General features: G+C 36.2%; 1 protein-coding gene across 2 annotated transcripts in view; it reads right to left on the reverse strand.

Moving 5' to 3' along the window:
- YTHDC2 (YTH N6-methyladenosine RNA binding protein C2) overlaps positions 1-24,479 on the reverse strand; it is a 78,783-nt gene continuing 54,304 nt past the window's right edge. Inside the window, exons 24-30 of one of the 2 annotated variants that reach the window (XM_055302094.1) lie at positions 20,313-20,422; positions 16,645-16,937; positions 9,577-9,754; positions 3,948-4,151; positions 3,012-3,194; positions 1,713-1,800; positions 1-1,621 (exon numbers count right to left, since the gene is read on the reverse strand). In XM_055302094.1, coding sequence (XP_055158069.1) covers positions 1,720-1,800; positions 3,012-3,194; positions 3,948-4,151; positions 9,577-9,754; positions 16,645-16,937; positions 20,313-20,422 — 1,049 coding nt within the window. In that variant the 3' untranslated portion in view covers positions 1-1,621; positions 1,713-1,719. Of the gene's footprint in view, positions 1,622-1,712; positions 1,801-3,011; positions 3,195-3,947; positions 4,152-9,576; positions 9,755-16,644; positions 16,991-20,312; positions 20,423-24,479 lie in introns of those variants that run through there. The other variant, XM_055302095.1, reaches the window with a different exon arrangement.

Consider the following 24,479-nt stretch of genomic DNA (forward strand, 5'->3'; position numbering starts at 1 on the left):
GAAATTAAAACAAGTTTTATTTTTTTAAAAAGTCCTCACTTCCAAATTTAGAACACTGTAAACTACTAAGAATATACTTAAACAAGATGTATATACATTATCAGAAAAAAACACAAATTGCTCTAATAGGAGGACAACTGTAATACACATACAGCAGAACATAATCACATAGGCTCAATTTACAGGTATATATCTCAAAGTATAAAACAAACAAAAAACCAGCAGTACAAATACAGGTAAAAATCACAGCTGCCATTCTAAACTACTGTGCCAACATACAATGCTTTCCAAGAGAAAAAAGGTTCTCAAGATCTTATGCTGCCCCATGACTTTTCACTTCTTTGTTCTCAAATGCAGAAGCAAAAAACTTAAGAGTTGTGTTCCTGCCTTTAAATTAGATTCAGGATAGTTTTTCTTCACACAGCAATAACCCAAATATTTGATAGAAGTGCTATCAAAGCTGCTCTATTTAGAGCTCAATTACCAAGACATTTCTTTCATTTTTTCCCTGTTCCTCTATTTCCCTTCAAAAGGCCTCTAGAGAAACTTTATAGACTGATGGTAAAGATATCAAATCATCCCAAGACGACAAAGAAATAGAAGAGTTGCACTAACACAGGTTTACAAAAAATTACTTCGCATTTATTAAACCATAAATGCAAGAAAATAGGAAAGCCAAAAACATTAAGTACAATGGAAAGTACTAGAAAATAAATAGAAGGCATTTAGAATTGTGGTACTATGGGCCTTAATTTCAAAGACATATACCAATCAAGCTCCCTCTGACTGTTGGGCACTTTTTAACATGTTTGTTTTCCTTTTTAACTTGTCTCAATAAAGTTTCTCTAGCCAAAACAAAGAGGAAGTAATTATTGTGCTCGCATAAGAGGTGTGAAGGTTGTATCATGGGAGGAAGGGAGAGGTACAGCACACATCAGGTTAAAAGGCAGGACCAGTAATAAAACCAAGGACTAAATCTGATCTGACAACAGGGAGGGAAAACCCTGATTTCCTTCAGATTTTACTGCATGCACTTCATCATCAAAGAAAAAGAACATCTCTCCTTTTTTTCTTAATGTACTTCAGGTTTAAAATGGCAAAATGAATAGTCCTTAATCAGCACAAACTATTTTTAAAAGGGACATCTTTAGAATTGGGTTGTTTGCTTTTTTTTTTTTTTTTTTAACAACAAATTTTAAGAGCTGACTCTGCTAAAATGGTGCTCAGATGTACTGAAACATTCAGGCCTTTCTTGAAACAATTTAGTTTGCATTAAAAAAAATCATCAATAAGAATTATAAGTCAGTGTTTTCAACAAATGAAATGTTTAACTTCAAATTAAGTATGTTTCAAATAACTGCTGTTGTATCAAATAATGAAACTACTACTATTTTATTCAATTATAAACATATAATTAACAAACATTACATAATCATCCTTCAAGATCGCTATAAAAATTTAAATTATTCTTTTCCCTTTTATGTGAAGATGGTGGTTCTAAAGGAACACTCTAAACCAGAAAAGCCCATTCATTCATAACACATATCTCCACATTAGTTTTTAGAAGTCAGTGCATTCAGTGGCTATAAATAGGTACGATGTTCTTCTGTAGGTAAGAGCTCTGAAAAAGGAAAAAAAAAAAGATAAATAATTTAAAAGTGTCATTAGTGATCATAAATACTACTAGTACTCAAAGTCAAGTAGAGTATAACCTGAGTGTCAATCAGCTGTGGTTTTGTCTCCCAATGGAAGGCGTTCCCATAACTGGAGCAACTGTTCACCAACCTGAGGTTCTAGTTCCTAGATAAATCAAAGGTCAGAATAAACACAAAAGGAACTGGATTGAATTTTTTTAATCACCAACATACACTGATTAAAATTTAAGAAACGTACTTGAAATTTCATTTCTTTACCAGAACATGGTAAAATCATATGATAGGCATTGTTCTACTTCTCTGCATTTGGGTTTGTGAAGTTCACTTCCAGACTTCAAGATTATAGTTAACTTGCAAATATCACAACTATTTGTGACAAAATGGTAAGAGATTTCCATGGAGTTTTTCCAGAACTTCTATCCAGAAACAATGAATTTTGTTTTTAATGAGATTTACTAAAAGCACGCAGCTTTAGCTTTCAAAGGTTTACTATGAAACCTAGCATATCAGATGTTTGGGGGGCTTTTAAGAAATTATCGTGATTATATAATATTCTTATCTTAGGAATTAGACCTATTTCAAAATCCTTATTATAGAAGAAAAATTAAAATATTCTGATGTAGTTGAAAAGAATGTCATTTATCATCCTCTTATGACATGATGTGCATTTAAAAAGAACCCGAACACTTCTCATATGGTGATTTAAAGTGAGTCACACTGGTTTAAATAAATTATTAGCTCTGTGACCATAGAATAATTTCTCCTATTTCTTCTACCTAAAATTGGGCTAATAACTCAATATGCAGTAAATTAAATTACCCCATATAAAGCAGCTAGCACAGTGGTCCATGTATATGGTAATGCCCATCCCCTTAACTAATTTAAAATGTATGTCAGCAGCCTGATAAAGGAAAAGTAAATACAACAGAAATAAAACAAGCTACAAAATACAAAAAGGCTGTTATTTATGCTACATAATTAGTTAAAGGTGCAAAGAAGTCAGATACTGTTGTTATTCTTAGACTTTGGTAAGATTACTTCAGAATCACGCTCGGTTTTGATTCTATCTTCCATTAGTAAGACAACAGGAACCTCCATGAGGTACCTTATAAAAGATTTTATATGTACATAACAACAGAGAGAAGTCCAATTTACAAAATGTTAAAAAAGCAATGAGTTCTGTCAAACATATGTACAAGCAGGTTTTTACTAGCTTTTACAAATCTGAACCATGATCTTCCTTGTGCATATGGAATATATAGTTTGTACTTTTACATTTCCTCCTCAAATCACCAAATAACAGCAAAACAAAACAAAAAGAAAAGGAGAAGGCAAATATTAAATGCCACTGTATACCTGCCCATCTCTGCTGATCTGGACTTTCTTGTTATCGTTCCAAGGATTGAGCAAGTGATGTGCAAACTGAAAGGGAAGACTCTCCTTCCGGACCCACTCCACTTTAAATACTCCTCCCAGTCCAGCTGAGCCCCAGTCCTGGCTCTTCTCCCTTCCTATCTCAGAAGACATCCTAGAGAATCCCTGTGGGTAAAATGAGGGCAAGGGGAAAGGTGAGGATGATATTAAAAACATCTGCATTCAATTTATCTGAGAAAGCTCTGAGGTTTTTTAAATTATAAGGTAAAAATATAATATAAAAATAATAGCTCACAAAAACAAACATAAGTTACTTATTGTTTTTTATAAAAAGATGCATTAGCAAATTTTATAGGGAAGACCAATTCCAGCCTTCTAACATAACTTCAGTATGAACAGATACTTTCTAAATAATGTATTAACAGCCCTAAACCTACATTTATTCCATGATAAACATACAATCTAACCTGTAAGTTTTTACTTCCAAAAATTAGAATAATATCAAATAATAATTCCTTATTTCCTAAATTCAAATATACATCAAGTCACAATGAATTAAGAAACACACTCAGTTTCTGGACTGTCATTCTAACTTCCTTGCCTATTTAAATAAATATTTTACCAAAAAGTCAAGCTTCTCATTACTCTTAACCTGCCTGAGAAATAGTAAATTTTAAGCTGTCTTCAGAAGGAGAAATGGCTTATCTAGAGAGGTTCTGGTAAGACAAGGAAAACAAAGGGATCTCTATAATCATTCCCCTGAAGAGGTATGCTACATTCCTCATACTCAGTCAAGCAAAATTCATTCTTGTATTCCGATACAATAAAAAGCCAGGGTGTTTTTGGGTTTTTGTTTTCATCTGTGTGGTCTAACCTGCAGCCAGAACAACCACATTTTACTGGTTCAGGATGGCTCACCTGGAAATGTCCAGATCCTTGAACAGAAAATACCAAGTAAACCATGCTGCTTTCCCAAAAGGCTCGATTTAGCTTCCGCTCATTACTAGGGGTTGTAGACCAGATACCCTTCTGTTGAGAAATTTCAAGGTTTCTCAAATTGCTACTCTTCATTATGAAGTATCGAATAGGCATGTTTGGTCTTGGTGAAGGAGATTTTGAGCCCTATAAAAGAATGCATAAGTTCCTGAAAGGTAATTTGACCTTTCGAAATCAATAGGCTCCATTAAATAACAACTTCATAAACACATAAACCAAATTATTTTACTAAATATTCAGCAAATGCAAATAGCTCCATCCTGCCTGAAAAGCTACATGAGGCTCAATCAAAATGAGGTTTAAAGAGCCAAAACCAAGTACTCATTTTCAAGAGCATTCAAAATCCCTTATCAAGAAAGGATTCTGGATTACAAACTTTGATTTATACTCCAAATGTACTTTCAGAAAATATTTTAATAAACTTTCAAAGGCTGAAAACAAAACAAAAATTGCTCTAGCTTACTGCCTGGATACAGTTTCTAGGCAACAGTGAAGGGAAGGGAAACAAACAGAATCCAGCAATCTTACTGAACTAAAGACAGAGCTGGGAGTTGAGAGGCCAAGGTAGTCAGAGTTTGCACAGCAGCATGCTGGATATAAATGAGTTGCGCAGAAAAAAGAGTTCCTGAAGAACTGCAAAGGGGCCCCCATAAGTTTCTGACTACATACTGACCTGCATGTGAGTGAGAAAACATTACTTAAAAGCCAGGGAAAGATTCAGAGGAATGATTTAGTTGGCTAAACCATTCCCAGAGCTAAATGGCTCCCACACCAGATTGGGAGTATTTCACGTTATCCTTAGCCAGAATGGAAAGGACTGCTAATACAGAGGGCATTAGCCCACAGAAGGCTCACACCTTAGTACTGAAACTAAATTAGTACCAGAATAAAAACTGCTCTGGAACTGTTGTACCATTGCTTAAAAGTAAATCTCAAAAAGATGAAACTGAATGCAACTAACTTAGCTATGTACCAGAAGGATGCCTGACACCACTTAAAAGAATACAACAAAAATCTAACAGCTAAACAAAAATATAAAGAAGGCACAGGAACAGGGGAATGTGACCCATAACCAGGAAAAAAATGAACGAATAGGGAAAGATTCAGATCTGACAGAGGATGGAATTAGAAAAGAATGTCAGAGCAGCTATTATAAATACAAGAAGGTAAAGTGAACATGAACTAATCTTATGAGGCCAGCATTCCCTGATACCAAAACTATATAAAATAACATGAAAAAAAGAGAACTACAGAATATCCCTCATGAACAAAGATCCCAAATTTAATAGAAGTTTTGATAAAGCAAAATCAAATCCAATAATATTTAAAACAATCATGACCAAGTGAAGTATTAGAAAATCAGTGAAACGCAATTTATTAATAGATTTAAAAAAGAATTTTTATCAGTTCAATAGATGTAAAAAAAAATACTGGACATAATTCAATATTTATTTCTAATAAACTCCCTCAGCAAACTAAATCCAAAAGGAGACGTCTCACAGTTATCATAAATGGTGACAGATTTAACTAGTGGCTAGTTTTCCCTCTAAGGTCAAGGTAAAGATGCCTATTCTCAATACTTTTTATTAAACATCTTATTGGAGGTTCTCATCAGAGAGATCAGGCAAGAAAAGTAATAAACAATCCTGGAGAGGAAAAAAACCACCTTTATTAACAGATGAAATGATTATCCACGTAGAAAATTCTGAGAAATCTACATAAAAAGCTAACAGAATTAATAAATGAAATAAGATCATAAAGTCAATTGTATTTCTATATGTTAGCAATGAACAACTGGAAAGTAAAATTTTATTTATTTTTTTTTAATTTTTATTTATTTATGATAGTCACACAGTGAGAGAGAGAGAGGCAGAGACATAGGCAGAGGGAGAAGCAGGTTCCATGCACTGGGAGCCTGACGTGGGATTCGATCCCGGGTCTCCAGGATCGCGCCCTGGGCCAAAGGCAAGTGCCAAACCGCTGCGCCACCCAGGGATCCCTGGAAAGTAAAATTTTAAAGAACAGAAGCAAAAATATAAAATACTTAGGGATCAACTTTAAAAAATGTGTAACACCTGAACTTTGAAATTTACAAGACACTGTTGTGAAAAATTAAAGAATATCAAAAGAAATGCAGATATATGCCATGCTTATGAATTAGAAAACTAAAAACAGTTGTCGGTTTTTTTCAAACTGACCTACAGATTCAGTGCAATTCTACTCAATACCAAAAGAATGCTTCTGAGAAATTGACAAGCATTTTCTAAAGTTTATCTGAAAGAACACTAGAACACCTCAAATACCAAAACAACTTTAAAAAAGAAGAAACAGGGGATCCCTGGGTGGCTCAGCAGTTTAGCACCTGCCTTCGGCCCAGGCTGTGGTCCTGGAGTCCTGGGATCGACTTCCGCATCAGGCTCCCTACAAGGAGCCTGTTTCTCCCTCTGCCTGTGTCTCTGCCTGTCTCTCTCTCTGTGCCTCTCATGAATAAATAAATAAAATCTTAAAAATAAATAAATAAGAAGAAACAGAGCTGGAAAAAAAAATTAACTGGCATCAAGACTTAGTATAAAGCTACTATAATCAACTCACTGCAACAGAGACAAAACAGACAGGTATACAGACCAATCAATGCAACAGAACAGAATCCAATAAATAGATCACATTATTTAAGGTCACTTGATTTTTGACAAAGGTGCCAAAATAATTCAATGGAAAAGGTAACCTTTTTTTATATAGCTAGATGTAAGAGCTCTCACTATAACAATTCTAGAAGAAAACATAGGAGAAAATGTTTGTAATCTTGAGTTAAGGATTTCTCTTTTTTAAATATTTATTTATTTGAAAGAGAGCGAGCACACATGCGTGTGTTGGTGGGGAGAAGGGCAGAGGGAAAGAATCTTCAAGCTGATCCCCTTTGAGAGTGGAGCCCCATAGGGGTCTTTTTCTTTCTTTTTTTTTTTTATTTTATTTATTTATGATAGTCACAGAGAGAGAGAGAGAGGCAGAGACACAGGCAGAGGGAGAAGCAGGCTCCATGCACCGGGAGCCCGATGTGGGATTCGATCCCGGGTCTCCAGGATCGCGCCCTGGGCCAAAGGCAGGCGCCAAACCGCTGCACCACCCAGGGATCCCCCCATAGGGGTCTTGATCTCAAGACCATGAGATCATGACCTGAGCTGAAAGCAAGCGTCAGATGCTCAACTGACTAAGCCACCCAGGCACTCCAGAGTTAAACAAAGACTTCTTAGGACACAAAAAATATGAACCATAATAGAAAAATAGATGAAACTAAAATAGAAGAAAACAGACATGAAGAATGGACTTCATCAAAATTAAAAACACTGTTCTTCAAAGACATTGTTAAGAAAATGAATTCGCAGGCACAGACTGTTAGAAAAAGTTGCAAAGTACATATAATTAAGATTTGTAACTAGAATATATTTTTATTTTTATTTTTTGTTTTTTAAAGATTTTATTCATTTATTCATGAAAGACACAGAGAGAGAGAGAGAGGCAGAGACATAGGCAGAGGGAGGAGGGCAGCCCGGGTTGGCTCAGCGGTTTAGCCCGCCTTCAGTCCAGGGCATGATCCTGGAGACCCAGGATAGAGTCCCACGTTGGGCTCCTTGTGTGGAGCCTGCTTCTCCCTCTGCCTGTGTCTCTGCCTCTCTCTCTCTCTCTCTCTCTCTCTCTCTCTCTCTCTCTCTCTTTCTCTGTGTCTCTCATGAATAAATAAATAAAATCTTAAAAAAAAAAAAAAAAAACAGAAGGAGGAAAAGCAGGCTCCATGCAGAGAGCCCAACATGGGACTCAATCCTGAGACTCCAGGATCATGCCCTGAGCCAAAGGCAGATGCTCAATCACTGAGCCACCCAAGCCACCCAACACCCACCTGTTTTTAAAAAATTTATTTATTTGAAAGAGAGAAAGCGAGAAAGAGTGTGCACAAGCAGGGGGTAGGGACAGAGGGAGAGAGAGAGAAGCAGACTCCCCACTGAGCAGGGAGTTTGACATGGGACTTGATCCCAGAAGTCCAGGATCATGACCTGAGCCGAAGGCAGACGCTTAACTGACAGAGCCACTCAGGTGCTCTCTAGAATATATTTTTTAAAATCTTACTATTAAATAAAAAAGACAACCAAAAAAAGTTGAACAAAAATTTGAACAGACACTTCTCACCAAAGAAAATTCAGGATGAGCAAATAAGCACATGAAAAAAATGTTCAACATCATTAGTCACTGGAGAAATGCAAATTAAAATTAAAATGGGATATCACTATATACCCACTAGAATGGCTAATATTAAGGAAATTAATAATGTCAAGTATTTTCAAGAATACGGAGCAAATGAGATTCTCCTAGATGACTGAAGGGAATGGAAAAGAGTACAACCATCCTGCAAAATAGCAGGATAGTTTCTTGTCAAGTTATACATACACTTAACCATACAACCCACGATAAAACTCATCAGTTTAAACTGTACAATTCAGTGGATTTTAATAAATGTATATAATTATGTTACCATATCACAGCCATGTTCAGGACATTCCCACCACCCTGATCGTGATGACCACCAAACTGCTCTCTGTCCCTAGATTTTTGCCGTTTTTGCAATTTGCTATAAATGGAATCATGTGTATGTAGTTTTTTGTGACTGGCTCATTTCACTTTTGAAATTCATCCAAATTATTCAGTGTATTATTAATTCATTATTTTTTATTGCTGAATAGTATGACTAATACCAAAGAATGTTTGGTTGATGGATATCTTGATTATTTCCACTTTTTGGCTATTATTAATAAGACTGCTATAATATTCCAGGACAAGTCATTGTGCATATATATGGTTTCTATTTTGGGACATAGAATATTGTAGTTTAAACTGGTGAATTTTATTGTGTATATACCTAAATAAAGATATTTAAAAATAAAACACCCTAAAACCAAAGAATGCAAAGCCACAAAAAACATTTATTTCCCTCTTATTTAATAAGAGTGTTTCAGCAGACATTTTCCCCAGAACACAACATATAGCTAAATAATCCTACTCGAATACTTACTCAGTACCAACAACACAGGAAATAAAAAGTAAATGTACCCTAAACATTTGAACTCATTCATATTACAATTTTAAGAGATACGTAATTCTCAATTCCCTACATTTCTTATCTTCCTAACCCCACCCTATCTTGTACTTTTAATATAGTTACAAACCAAAACTAATTTGAGATCATCTTGTTATTTAACAAAAAATGATTCTAACAATATAAAAAGGAAATGGCAGACAGCTGAGTTACGTGCCATCAGTAAACGATCTGTTAGTTTTAAAACATCCCAAAATGGTGATAACTAGAAATCTTTGGCAAGCAGGAAGAACTAAAGCATTTATGCAAGATGTCTCAAGTTTTGCCAGATCCAATTTACATCTAGTACAAAGACCACGATTAGTAGTAAGCCAGAGTAGAATTGTTTTGTCATTTTGCTTCAATATGTAACGTGAAACGTGCTAGCAATCTGTTCCTTGCTACATCAATTTGTGGATACTCTACCTTTCCTGAGGATGGAGGAGAAGGACTAGCACAAGGACTTGGGTAGCTACTGCTGTCTGTAGATTTCACAGAAGATTGATCTGATCGGTCATCAGTGCTTCGTTTAGGATGTAAAATCCCTCTATCTTTGTACTTCTGAGGTGGGTGCAGTGCTGGAGATGGAGATTTCATCAACACTCTTGAGTGGGAAGAAAAAAACAGGGTCAGTGACACACAAGTTCATACTACAAAGCAGATGCTGTTTCAAACCAAAGTTCCAGTAGCGTTATGATATATGAAGTAGTATTTAAAAAGGGAATTTTCGGGATGCCTGGGTGGCTCAGCAGTTGAGCATCTGCCTTTGGCTCAGGGCGTGATCCTGGTCTCAGGATCGAGTCCCACGTCTGGCTCCCTGCGAGGAGTCTGCTTCTCCCCCTGCCTATGTCTCTGCCTCTCTCTCTCTCTCTCTCTCTGTTGTCTCTCATGAAGAAATAAATAAAATTTTTTTAAAAATAAAATAAATTAAATTAAATTAAAAAATAAAAAGGGAATTTTGTTCTTCTCTCACATTTAGAAGTTAAAAAACATCTAAGATATTAGGGTCCACTTACACAAATAATAGGTAAAAATATAATTTTAACAATCTATAGAAATCTTTAAGTTAATGTTAACAAATACTCAAAGTATTATTTCCTTTACAAAATTCCTAACCTCCTATAAGATGCTATAGAAAGAAGAGGTCTTTAATAGTATATAATTATTTAAATACAGCTATGCTAATGGCCCTTAATAGAATATCACCCACTCTACTTCTCTCCCACTTTCATAGAATGTCTTAAAGCCAAGTAAAATATATTTTTAAAGTATACTAAAAAGTTACAGTATGATAAAGCATTAAAATACTGCTGGACTAGAGTCAGGAGAGATTTCTAGGACAGTACTAAATTCACAACTAACTAAGGTATGTGATCCTGGGCAAGTCTCTTATCTGAGCTTTAATTTTTGTGTTAAATAAAAGGATTATACTAGATAAACCGTATGGTTCTTCTATTCTAAAATTCTATGAATAAGTGCAGCAAAGCTGGCAGTCAGGAATTTTACAATTTTCCTAAAAGTATAGGTCTTTGTGGAACAACCAGACATTAAAAAAAAAAAAAAGATATTTGAATACTTCCTACTTCCTGAAGTCATGCAATACACAAAGTTCACAGCACCACCTATAAAATACACTTGCCAAAATAGTGGCTCTAATCAAACCCCAAGAGCTATCTACCAGTTTACATAAAATACATGTGGTATGGCAACAAATAAGGCCAAGAAGAAACAGACAAACTCAGAATGTGGTATACCTCACAATACCACCAATGTATTTTCTTCAAAAAAATCAACAGAAAGACTCCTAACTCTGGGAAACGAACTAGGGGTGATGGAAAGGGAAGAGGGCGGGGGGTGGGGGTGAATGGGTGATGGGCACTGAGGGGGGCACTTGACGGGATGAGCACTGGGTGTTATTCTGTATGTTGGCAAATTGAACACCAATAAAAAATAAATTAAAAAAAAAATCAACAGAGAGGGCGCCTGGGTGACCCAGTCGGTTAAGTGTCTGCCTTGGGCTCAGGTCACGATCCCAAGGTCTTGGGATCAAATCTGTGTTGGACTCCCCGCTTGGCAGGGAGTCTGCTTGTCCCTTTCCCTCTGCTCCTCCCCCAGCCCACTCATGTTCTCTCTCTCGCTCTCTCAAATAAAATTTAAAAAGTTAACAGAGGAACCGTTCTAGATCACAAGACTCAAGAAACATGACACCCTGATACAATGCATGAGATCTCCCTGGAAGTTAATTCAAATAAATGCATAGTATGAGAACTGGGGAAATGATGATTTTTACTGGGATTGATAATTGGATTTTGATTATATAGAAAACTTCCTCTATTTTTTTTAAGTAGGCTCCACGCACAGTATGGAGCCCAACATGGGGCTTGAACTCACAACCCTGAGATCAACATCTGAACCAAGATCAAGAGTTAGATGCTTAACTGACTGAGCCATCCGGGCACCCCAAAATTACTCTATTTTTAAGACATGCATATTTAAACATGGAAGGGTAAAATGACATGATGTATGGGATATATTTTGAAATATATAAATCAAAAAAGAAAGCCAAAAGTGAACAAAAGAAAATTTGGTTAGATACTGCAAACAGGTGAAAATCTTGGTAACTGCTGAATGTGGAATATGGAGTTCATTATGGCTTATCGTTTAGTTTGCTGTGTTTAACAATATTTATAATAAATAAGTTTAAAACAAAAAAGGATGTGTTCAATAATTCATACATGTCCATAGAGACTTGCAATTATAATTATTCGTCCTTCAAAATAAGTTCAAACAGCTTATCTCCATGAGTCACTTCTCTTTCAGTAACTATCTTAGATCCAGGATTTTTCCTTTCACAAATGAAATAAAATAGCAAAAGCCTAAAGATATTAACAAAAGACTATATAATGAACGCACATCTGAGTCATTAACAACCTCCTAAGAATGTAAAAAAAAACAACCTTTCAAGGGTTTTTTCTCAAATTCGAACCACAATCCTATTGTTCTTACCTTGGCACCTTGGTGACCTGAAAATTAGGCAAAAGAACTTAATGAGGGTAAAATCTTATTACAATGAAAATGTATTTTCCAGTCTACCTTTTGGTTTTCAAATTGATCTTTAAGTCTGAGCTCCATTCTAGCTTCCCTCTCTCATATTTGGCTTCCCTGGAAAATTTCATTCAGGTAGAAACAAAGCATTCTGTGAACCTCTCCACCTGAATTTTCATTTAAGTAGTTCTGACATGGAATTCATTTATCTCATTTCTCTTACAGAAGAGATGCACTTGTCCTCTGCCATCAAATTATTTAGAAAATGAAGGCAAAAAACACATTGGTTTGATTTTAGGATGGAACATGGGCAATTTCTATTATTTAAATAGTTTCTAAAACCATTTAAAATACTTTCAAAAAATGCTTTTATTAAAAGCAGTTATGTAATCTATATCTTACCACTGTAGAGTGAAACATTAACTATAAATACTTTCTCTCCAAGAAGTAATCTCACAAAAACTGTTAATTTCCCCCTTCAAAAATAAATCCTAAGAGTCCTCATTCTATTCCCCACAAAATCCATCAACTCCAGGCCTTAACTAATACTACCAAAAGTCTGAAGGTAGATGAAATTCCAGATCTCACTGATCAACAGGTAAGAGAATGAAGACTGGGGGATCCCTGGGTGGCTCAGTGGTTTAGCGCCTGCCTTCAGCCCAGAGTGTGATCCTGGAGTCCCGGGATTGAGTCCCATATCGGGCTCCCTGCATGGAGCCTGCCTCTCCCTCTGCCTGTGTCTCTGCCTCTGTGTGTGTGTCTCTCCTGAATAAATAAAAATCTTAAAAAAAAGAATGAAGAATGTCAGGCTACAACTTGTAAGGAAATGAAACTGCTTGGTCTTGGTATATCATAGGGAAAAACAGAATTTATAAGCCAATATCTGAATTATAATATTACATTTAAGAATTTTAATTTTATTAATTTTATTAAATTTCTAACTTTTACTAAATAAGCATGTACTACTTTAAGAAAAAAGGAAGCTATTTTTTCTAAAACTGTGTGTGTGTGTCTTCAAAGGCAAGGGAAACAAAGGCAAAAATGAACTATTGGGACTTCGTCAAGATAGAGTTTTTTTGTTTTAGTTTTATTGACTGTTTCCTTTCCGCAAAGGAAACAATCAACAAAACTAAAAGGCAACCTACAGAATAGGGAAGATATTTGCAAAGGACTAGTATCCAAAGTCTATAAAGAACTTATCAAACTCAAAACTCCCCACAAAAACAATAATCCAATCAAGAAATGGGTAGAAGACATGAACAGACATTTCTCCAAAGAAGACATACAAAAAGCACCAGACACATGGAAAAATGCTCCACATCACTTGGCATCAGGGAAATACAGATCAAAACCACAATGAGATACCACCTTGCAGCTGTTGAAATGGCTAAAATTAACAACTCAGGAAACAATAGATGTTGGCAAGGATGTGGAGAAAGAGGAACCCTCCTACAGTGTTGATGGGAATGCAAACTGGTGCAGAAACTCTGGAAAACAGTATGGAGGTTTCTCAAAAAGTTAAAAACAGAGCTACTCTACGACTCAGCAACTGCACTACTAGGTATATCCAAAGGATACAAAACAGTGATTTGAAGGGGCACCTGCACCCCAATGTCCACAGCAGCCGTGCTCACAGTAGTCAAACTATGGGAAGAGCCCAGATGTCCATCGGCAGATAAATGGATAAAGAAGAGGTGGTGTATATATACAATAGAATATTACTTGGTCATCAAAAAAAGAAATCTTACAATTTGCAATGACATGGATAGAACCAGAGGGTATAATGCTAAGCAAAATAAGTCAGAGATCATGTGATCTCACTCATATGTGGAATTTAAGAAACAAAACAGACAAACATAGGAAAAGGAAAGGAAAAATAACATAAGATGAAATAGAGAGGGAGACAAACCATAAGAGACTCTTAACTATAGGAAACAAACTGAAAGTTGCTGGAGGGGAGGGGAGTGGAGGGATTGGGTAACTGGGTGATGAGCATTACGGGAAGCACTTAATGTAATGAGCACTGGGTGTTATATGCAACTGATGAAGCACTAATTCTACCTCTGAAACTAATAATACACCATATGTCAATTAAATAAAATATTAAAATTTTTAATTAATGAATTTAAATAAAAATAAATTTAAATTTTTTAAATTATAAAAAAAGTGTTCATGTACGTGAATATATGCACACACACACATATACATTTGCATTTATAAACACAGACACATACACACAACACACAGTCTCTATGAACCTAACAGATTTTTATAGATGGGTCTATGAATAACATTATCACATAACAATTTCTATGGAAAGCTATTCTCACATTCTAAACCACTGTTCAGGGATCCCTGGGTGATGCAGCGGTTTGGCCCCTGCCTTTGGCCCAGGGCGCGATCCTGGAGACCAAGGATCGAATCCCACGTCGGGCTCCCGGTGCATGGAGCCTGCTTCTCCCTCTGCCTGTGTCTCTGCCTCTCTCTCTCTCTCTCTCTGTGACTATCATAAATAAATAAAAATTAAAAAAGAAAACAAATTAATAAACCACTGTTCAAGTAAGCTTTTAAAACAATCTTTTCAAAAAGTGGGTAGAGTCTAAAAAGGAAATGTGCCTTTTACTCTTCTATTGTCCAGTAGAGCCTATCTACATCAGAGAGAAACATTCAGGAACACACACAGTTTCCCTGGCAAATGACTGAATTTTTCCTCAAATGTTGAAGAACCTGGAAGCCAGTATGTACTACTCCCCTTTCACTGAAATCTGACCTGATGAAGACTTATGCTTCATTCAATTATGCAAATCTGACCAAAAGAAGATACTAACAGCCCTATCAGATACTTAAAAAACAGTAAATATCACATATCTTTTATGTTTTCACTGTTTCTATTTTCAGTGGGTTTTTAAGATTTTATTTATTTACTCAGGAGAGACACAGAGAGAGAAAGAGGCAGAGACACCGGCAGAGAGAGAAGCAGGTTCCATGCAGAGAGTCCTATATGGGACTCAATCCTGGAACCCCAGGATCATGCCCTGGGCTGAAGGCAGGCGCCAAACCGCTGAGCCACCTAGGTGTCCCTATTTTCAATGTTTTTAACAATGAAATACTCTGACCACACAGACTTTCTACCAATATTGCCAAAACTAGCATCACAGACAAGAATACTACTGTCTTTGTGATGAATTCTAGCAGGGTAAAATGTTTTAACTGATATAAAGAAACTTTGATTCTAACATGTTTTGACACAACGTATTTCTGAATCATGACCAGTGATTCATTACAACTATTATATAATCAAAATATACTTTTAGATAAATAATTCAATTTAAGAGCTCTCCTATTATTGTTAATAATCATACAATAAATAAAAATATCACATTTAAAAAAATATATCACATTTAATTGCTAAATGCTGGAAAGAAAAGAATTTGGCTGAAGTGTAACAGATTTTGTCACTACAGTAAATTTATTTATTATATGCCTTCCTCCGAGGATAAACTCTCTGAAGGAAGAGATCTTGTCTGGTACACTACTGTATCTCTTACATCAAGCACACACGTTTAATGCATCACTCAATAAATGCATGAATAACTGATCTTCTGTAGGAATACTGTCAGCAATATTTTGACACCTAGGTAAGACTTGTGAGGAGGTTGTTCTTTTAAATGGCCACAGCCCGTACTTCTTGCTGTAGGATATCTGGGAAAGATATTACCTGACATATATCAACAAAAATACATAATTTTAAACTATTGGTAATTTTTTTAACAGACCCTAAACTTGTGAACTCTTGAAATTACACATTTTTACTTTTCCTTGATAAAGAATTTCCTAATTAAATGACTCCTAAGATACGAGTAGCTTAAAATCTTTCATATTATCTTAATATTTATAAGAATATGTTTTAAAAGTATAAAACGTGAGGTTGCTGGGTGGTGCAGTCAGTTAAGTGTTCAATTCCTGGTTTTGGCTCAGCTTGTGATCTCAGGGACATCAGATCAAGCCCCGCGTCTGGCTCTGCACTCAGTGCAGTCTCCTTAAGACCCTCTCTTCCTCTGCCCCTGCTCAAATAAATAAATAAATCCATTAAAAAAAAAAAAAGTAAAAAGCTCTTCCCATTTTTACCGTAACCTTTTTGTGTATTTTTTTTTAAGGTTTTATTTTTTCATGAGAGACAGAGAGAGAGAGAGAGAGAGAGGCAGAGAAACAGGTCTCTCTAGAGAAGCAGGCTCCATGAGGGAGCCTGACATAGGACTCGATTCTGGGTCTCCAGGATCACGCCCTGGGCTGAAGGCAGCGCTAAACGGCTGAGCCACCTGGGCTGCCCTATTTGTGTAGTTTTAAAGTAATTTTTAAATAATATAAAAGCACATGATTCTATGATAAATAACTCATTTTCCTAGAGAAAATATCTCCCATTTTGATAAAATGTCACCAAATGTTTACCTTTCTGCAGTAGCAGACTCATCAGAAAATTCAGTATCTGCTGAAGTTTTCCTACTGTTATTTGACCTCCAAGAAGATGCCAGGGGAAGTTCTTCTGAAGACATAGGCCTTGGCCTCTGACCTATTCCAGATGGCTGTTGTAAACCTGCAGACTGTTCTTCAGTGCTCAGAACAGCTATAATGGCTCTTATGGTAGCTTCATCAACTTGAGACCAAGGTTTAGACGGAGCTCTCATTCGGCGTAAAAATAAGCTGTGCCACTTCTGTCTGAGTTGCAGCAATAAACTGGCTGCCTGTAATACAACAGTTTCTTCAGTTCAAGTAGATCCAAAAATGTATACCCTCCCTGCAAAACATCCATTTATTAGTGAAGGTCTGCAACTGTTTCCAAAGGATACGTTGCCACTTGTCAGGAAGTAATGTATTCCATTCTTTTTGTTGCACAAATGAGATAAGGTTTCTTATTTATCTAATTTGAGGCACTAGACACAAAATCACATGAAATAGTTCAATTGAAGAGACAGCAAATAATGTGTGGTAGAGTGTGAGTAAAACTGGAAAGGTAGCAGCAGAGTAAATGAAGAAAAATACATTTAGTTCCATTTATAGTTTTAGTGCCTGTAGAACATCCAAATGTTCTACAGTCCAGAGAAAGACCCAAGCTAGATATATAGACAGACTCAGGAGTCATCAGTGCATAAATGGTTACTAATTCTACACGCGTCAGTAAGGTCCCCAGAGATTGTGCAGAGACATGAAAACAGCAGAGGAAAGCCCAGAGTACTGGAGAGTATCTAACATTTAAGGCACAAACATATACAGAAGAGTCCGTGAAAGAACCTAAAAAGAAATGACTTTTTGAAGAAGAATCATCAAAAAGATTAATGTCACAGTAACTTGTGACAAAGTTGGGACAGGAGTGAGGAAGAAGTGGGGAAGGGCAGAATGACACAAGGAAGAGTAGGGACAACAGCTCCTAACATGAGGGGAAGGATGAACTCAAAGACAGCAGGCTGGCCTTGACCACGTGGGAGACATGCTGACCTTGGCCAGGGCAGTTTCAGTGAAGGGAAGGGCTGATGCTAATGGAAGTGGGATTCCAGTAGGCTGAAGTGATGAGTGACCATAAAAAATTTGTAAAAACATAAGCCTAGCCAGTTGTCAACTACTGACAGCTTAACTGACCACCCTTCCCCCTACCCAACAAAAGAAAAAGGATATAGAATGATCTTTTAAAAATACAGCTGGAGCTTCTACCAGAATCTATCTTTTGTAATTATGTATCCTAGTTAAGGCACAAAAGGCTGAAAGAAAGCAAGGATTCATTAACTCTCTGAATTTGTTAAATACTAACAGTTGACCACTACAAGTGGTTCAATGACCTAAGAGTCACATCGCATCAACTTTTTCCCTGTTGTAGTTTCTAAAATTGTTGACTTTTAGCTATCTGACAGATTCAAAGCAAAATAATCATGCCATTATTTAGTCCTGGAGTTCAAGACTAAATGTTGATGTGAAAAATATTGTAGTAAACTTTTAAAATAACAAAGAAACTTTGGGACGGCTGGGTGGCTCAGCAGTTGAACACCTGCCTTCAGCCCAGGGCATGATCCCTGAGTCACACGATCAAGTCCCACACTGGGCTCCCTACATGGAGCCTGCTTCTCCCTCTGCCTGTGTCTCTGCCTCTCTCTCTGTGTGTCTCTCATCAATAAATAAATAAAATCTTAAAAAAAAAAAAAAAAAACAAAGAAACCTTAAGCTCTATTTTAGCCAAATGAAATGATGAAATGGAATCTGAAATTGTATTAGAACACTTTCCTTGTCTTCAAACTATTTGGTGTAACAAAATATTGATATACAGCTTGGTGGATTTCACCACTTAATGCACATTCTTCTCCTTTCCTTCCCCCAATAATATGCATACCAGAAAATGTGCATTTGTCTAAGGAATTATTTTGTTTGCTACCATTTAACGAATCTAAAAATTTTGAGTAAATGTACCTCAGTCTAATCAGATTTTTTATAAGTACATTTAAAACCCTTAATTCCTGGGGATCCCTCGGTGGCTCAGCAGTTTGGCGCCTGCCTTTGGCCCTGGGCACGATCCTGGAGTCCCGGGATCGAGTCCCGCATCAGGTTCCTTGCATGGAGCCTGCTTCTCCCTCTGCCTATGTCTCTGCCTCTCTCTCTCTCTCTCTCTCTCTCTCTCTCTCTCTCTCTCTCTCTCTCTCTATGTCTATCATGAATAAATAAACCCTTTAAATAAATAAAGTATTAATACTTAAAAAAAAAAAAACCTTAATTCCTGAGGCACCTGAGTGGCTCAGTCAGTTAGGTGTCTGACTCTTGATTTTGGCTGAGATTGTGATCTCAGGGTCATGAGATAGAGTCCCGCATCAGGCTCTGACCTCAGCGGGGTGTCTGCTTGAGATTCTCTCCCTTCCCCTTTGTCCTTCCCCTGCTAATGTGCATTCTTTTCCTTCCTTAATCTTAAAAAAAAAAAAAAAAAAGTTAATTCCCATTTCTGTGTATTCACAGGTGTGACTGCTATCAGGAAGTAAAAATTTATTACTCTGGGTATTCACTAGCCAAATACACAGAGTTCTTGTTTAGCAAGCATATACTGCTCCTCATCTCTTTCCTCCAGTTCTTGCAGGGTCCTGGCATCCCTAAAATACTTTGAAAATACACCTTGATCCATGGATTAAATCATAATCTAAGTGAATGTGTTGATATTTTATGGATCAGATCCACATAAATGAGAATATAGCATATATCTGGCTATTCTTAGTTATCTAATACCTTATTTTTTTCATTAATTATATAACAACATCAATTTTGTAACTTGAAACCAACTGATTTTGAATCATTAAATGTGTCAAGCATCTGCATTAACTGATTTGATGGCATAGTTAAATAATAATGTTCTACCCCTTTCATTACTATTCCAACAGGAGAAAACTATGTAGATAGATTAAGGTAACAATATAGTAGATTTGAATATCTTGAAATAAATAGAGAGAGAGAGAGAGAGATGGAATGAAGGGAAGGCTTTGTCAAGAACGTCTTTAATTTGGGGACACTTGTGGCTCAGTGGTTTAGCATCTGCCTTCAGCCCAGGGCGTGATCCTGGAGTCCAGGGACTGAGTGCCACATTGGGCTCCCTGCATGAAGCCTGCTTCTCCCTCTGCCTATGTCTCTGCCTCTCTCTCTCTGTCTCTCTCTCTCTCTGTGTGTCTCTCATGAATAAATAAATAAAACCTTTAAAAAAAAAAAAGAACATCTTTAATTTGAAAAAAGACATTGAATTTTCCCAATTTGGAGATACACAAAAAGAGAAAACAGAATGAACTCATATCTTTCTCTTACAGTGTTATATGAAATATAGGGAGTTCTTGTATACCACCCAACACTCAGTATTTTCTTATATATACAGAAATACTCTAATATTGCTGTGCTTAAATATGAGCCACCCTGAGGCTTTTCAAATCCTTTATTTAAATAAACCCCAGTATGTCAGAATGCACAGGGGCCCTGTGAAAACTGAAACTTTATTCTCTAATACTAAGAGCTCAATAGTAAAGGCATCATTTCCATCATACTGATATGTTAAATCATACTCACTGAATAAAAGAAACTTACCACACTACTGAAAAGCAACTTACCTCAGGGTCTAGTTTGAAATTGAGCCACTCATCAAGTTTCAAAGCTGCCAAATTAGCAGTAGTTCTATCTTCCATTTCACTATCACTACTGTCATTAGGAATACCATCCACTGTTCAAACACATATTGAAAGGAAAAATTTCACTTTTACCATCTCATAGCAAAAGAAGTAGACACAGACATTCCATATTTACATAAATCCTCCTGACATGCTAACAGTTTGGGTGGGAGTTCTCCAAATCCGAGAGTTTACAAATTAAGTCTCAATATTTATAAAAAGGGGGAAAAGACATTTTAAAGACTATAATCTCGGGCAGCCCTGGTGGCGCAGCGGTTTGGCGCCACCTGCAGTGCAGGGTGTGATCCTGGAGACGCAGGATCGAGTCCCATGTTGGGCTCCCTGCGTGGAGCCTACTTCTCCCTCTGCCTGTGTCTCTACCTCTCTCTCTGTCTCTCATGAATAAATAAATAAAATCTTTAAAAAAAATAAAAAATAATAATAAAGACTATAACTTCTAATCAAAATGCAACAAAATGGGCAGCCTGGGTGGCTCAGCAGTTTAATGCTGCCTTCAGCCCAGGGCATGATCCTGGAGTCCCAGGATCAAGTCCCACATCGGGCTCCTTGCATGGAGCCTGCTTCTCCCTCTGCCTGTGTCTCTGCCTCTCTCTCTCTCTGTGTGTCTCTCATGAATAAATAAAAATTAAAAATCTAAAAAAAAAAAAGCAAAATTTAAAAAACTTAAAAATCAAAACACAATATTTAAATAATAACTGGATGAAGAAAACTAAGAATAAAGAAGGGAATGAAAATACTATAAATCAAGAAATACTCATGTAAATTCACAGGTTTCAATTTAAAAGAAGAAAAGGAGATGTGGTGCCTAGGTGGCTCAGTTGGTTAAGTGGCCAACTCTTGATCTCATCTCAGGTCTTGATCTTGGAGTCATGAGTTTGGGCCCCATGGTGGATACAGAGATTCTTTAAATAAACATTTTTTTAAAAAAGATAAAGATGCCAAATATAATATGCTTATCATGTGGCTTCCTAAAAGGAAATAAAGATAATTTAATAAGTGGAGGGGAAAGGTGATAAATACAATAACTGAAATGAAATACAGGGACGCCCAGGTGGCTCAGGGGTTGAGCACCTTCCTTCGGCCCAGGACATGATCCCAGAGTCCTGGGATCGAGTCCCACGCTGGGCTCCCTGCGTGGAGCCTGCTTCTCTCTCTGACTGTGTCTCTGCCTCTGTGTGTGTGTGTCTCTCATGAATAAATAAAATCTTTAAAAAAAATGAAATGAAATATAAAGAGAATCAACATCAGACTAGATAATGTAGAACAGATCAGTGATCTGGAAGAGGGTAGTAGAAATCACTTAAGATAAACAGCAAAAAGAAAAAACTTTTAAAAATTAGAATAGATTAAAGGGGTCTCTAAGATAATATCAAGTATACTAATATTTGTATTAGATGGGTCTCAGAAGAAGAGAAAGTAGGGAAGGGCAGAAGCTTTATGTGAAGAAACTAGAGCCAAAAACTTCCCTAACCTGGGAAAAGAAATATACATTCAGGTCCAATAAGCACAAAGAGCTCCAAACAAGATAAACCCAAAGAGGTCCACCAAACACATAATTAAAAGGTCAAAAAGTAAAGATAAGGAGAAAGGAAAACCATAAAAGCAGCAAGAGAAAAACAATTAGTTACATACAATGGAAACTCTTTAAGGCTATCAGCTGATTTTTCAGCAGAAACTTCGCAGACCAGAGGAAACAGGCATGATATTATTCAAAGTGCTGAAAGAAAAAAGTTACAACCAAGCATATTCTACCCTGCAAGATTATCATTCAGAATTGAAGCATAGACAAAGTTTCCCAAATAAAACCTAAAGGAGTTCATGACCACTAGTCTGGCCTTACAAGAAATGTTAAAGGGATTTCTTTAATCAGAAAAGTAAAGGCCATAATTAAAAGAGAATTATGAAAGAAAAAAATATCACTGGTGAAAATAAACATATAGTGAAGGTAGTAGATCAATGACTTATAAAGCTGGTATAAAAACTAAAGCCAAGATTACTAAAATAATCTTTACCTACACTAATTACTTAAGGGATATATAAAATAAGAAGATAAAAATATGATGCCAAAAACATTAAATGTGGGGTGAGGGAATAAAAATATCACTTTTAGAATGTGTCCAAACTTATGCAAATACCAACTTAAAATAGACTGCTGTATACACAGGTTGTTATATATAAACCCCAAGGTAACCACAATCAAAAAATCTATAAAAATCTATGCACCCAACATATAAAGCATCTAAACATATAAATCGAAAGGCAGACATAAGGGAGAAATTAACAGTCACAAAATAACAGAAAAGAAACACAGCACCCACTTTTAGCAATGGATAGATCATCCAGGCAGAAAATCAGTAAAGGCTTAAAACATTAGGCCAAAAACAAACAAACAAACAAAACATTAGGCCAGATATACTTAACAGATATATACAGAATATTCCATCCAAACACAGCAAAATACACAATCTTTTCAAGTGCACATGAAACATTCTCCAGGATATACCATGTATTAAGCCACAAAACAAGTTTCAATATTTTAAGAAGACTGAAATTGTATCAAGCTCCTTTCTAACCACAATGGTATAAAACTAGAAATCAATTATAAGATAAACTGAAAAAACACAAACACATAAAGCCTAAACAACAGGTTACTAAACAAACAATGGGCTAATGAAGAAATCGAAGAAGAAGTCGAAAAATACCTGGAGACAAATAAAAATGGAAACTCAACACTCTGAAATCTATGGGATGCAGCAGAAGTTGTTCCAAGAGGGAAGTTTATGTGATATAGGCCTACCTCAAGAAGGAACAAAAATTTCTAACAATCTAACTTTATTTTTTTTTAATTTTTTTTCTTTATTTATGATAGTCACAGAGAGAAAGAGAGAGAGAAAGAGAGAGAGAGAGAGAGAGAGGCAGAGGGAGAAGCAGGCTCCATGCACCAGGAGCCTGACGTGGGATTCGATCCCGGGTCTCCAGGATCACGCCCTGGGCCAAAGGCAGGCGCCAAACCGCTGCGCCACCCAGGGATCCCTAACAATCTAACTTTATAACTAAAGGAACTAGAAAGAGAAGAGAACAAAGCCCCCAGTTAGTAGAAGGAAATAACAAAGATCAAAGCAAAAATAAATAAGGGAATAAAACACAACAGAAAAGATCAATGAAACTAAGAGCTGGTTCTTTCAAAAGATAAACAAAATGATTAACCTTTACACAAACTTATCAAGAAAAAGAGAGAAGACCCAAACAAATAAAATCAGAAATGAAAGTGAAGTTACAACCAACACCACAGAAATACAAAAGGATTGTACAACAGTACTACAAAAAAATTATACACCAAAACATTGGACAACCTGGAAGAAATGGATAAATTCCTAGAAGCATAGAATCTTCCAAGATGGGATCAGGAAGAAACAGAAAATGTGAACAGACCAATTACTAGTAATGAAATTGAATCAGTAATCAAGAAACTCCCAACCAACAAAAGTCTAGGCTTCACAAGTGAATTCTACCAAACATTTAAGAAGAGTTAATACCTATCCTTCTCAAACTATTTCAAAAAACTGAGAGGAAGGAATGATTCCTAACTCATTCAACAATGCCAATATTACCCTGATTATCAAAACCAGACAAAGATGACACACAAAAAAGAAAATTACAGGTGAATATCCCTGATATTCCTCAATAAAATATTAGCAAACTGAATTCAACAATACATTAAAAAGATTATACACCACCATCAAGAGGGATTTATTCTAGGGATGCAAGGATGTTTCAACATCTGCAAATCAATGTAATTTACCACATTAACAAAATGAAAGACAAAAATTTTATAACCATCTCAAGAAATGCAGAAAAAACATTTCACAAAATTTAACTTCCATTTATGATAAAAACTCTCAACAAAGTGAGAACATACCTCAACATAATAAAAGTCATATATGATAAACCCACAGCTAATATCACACTCAGCAGTCAAAAGCTGAAAGCCTTTCCAGTAAGATCAAGAACAAGACAAGGATGCCCACTCTCACACTTTTATTCAATATAGTCTTAGAAGTCCTAGACACAGCAATCAGACAAGGAAAA

This window comes from Nyctereutes procyonoides, unplaced genomic scaffold, assembly GCF_905146905.1.
Source record: "Nyctereutes procyonoides isolate TBG_1078 unplaced genomic scaffold, NYPRO_anot_genome, whole genome shotgun sequence".
NCBI classification, from domain to species: Eukaryota; Metazoa; Chordata; class Mammalia; order Carnivora; family Canidae; genus Nyctereutes; species Nyctereutes procyonoides.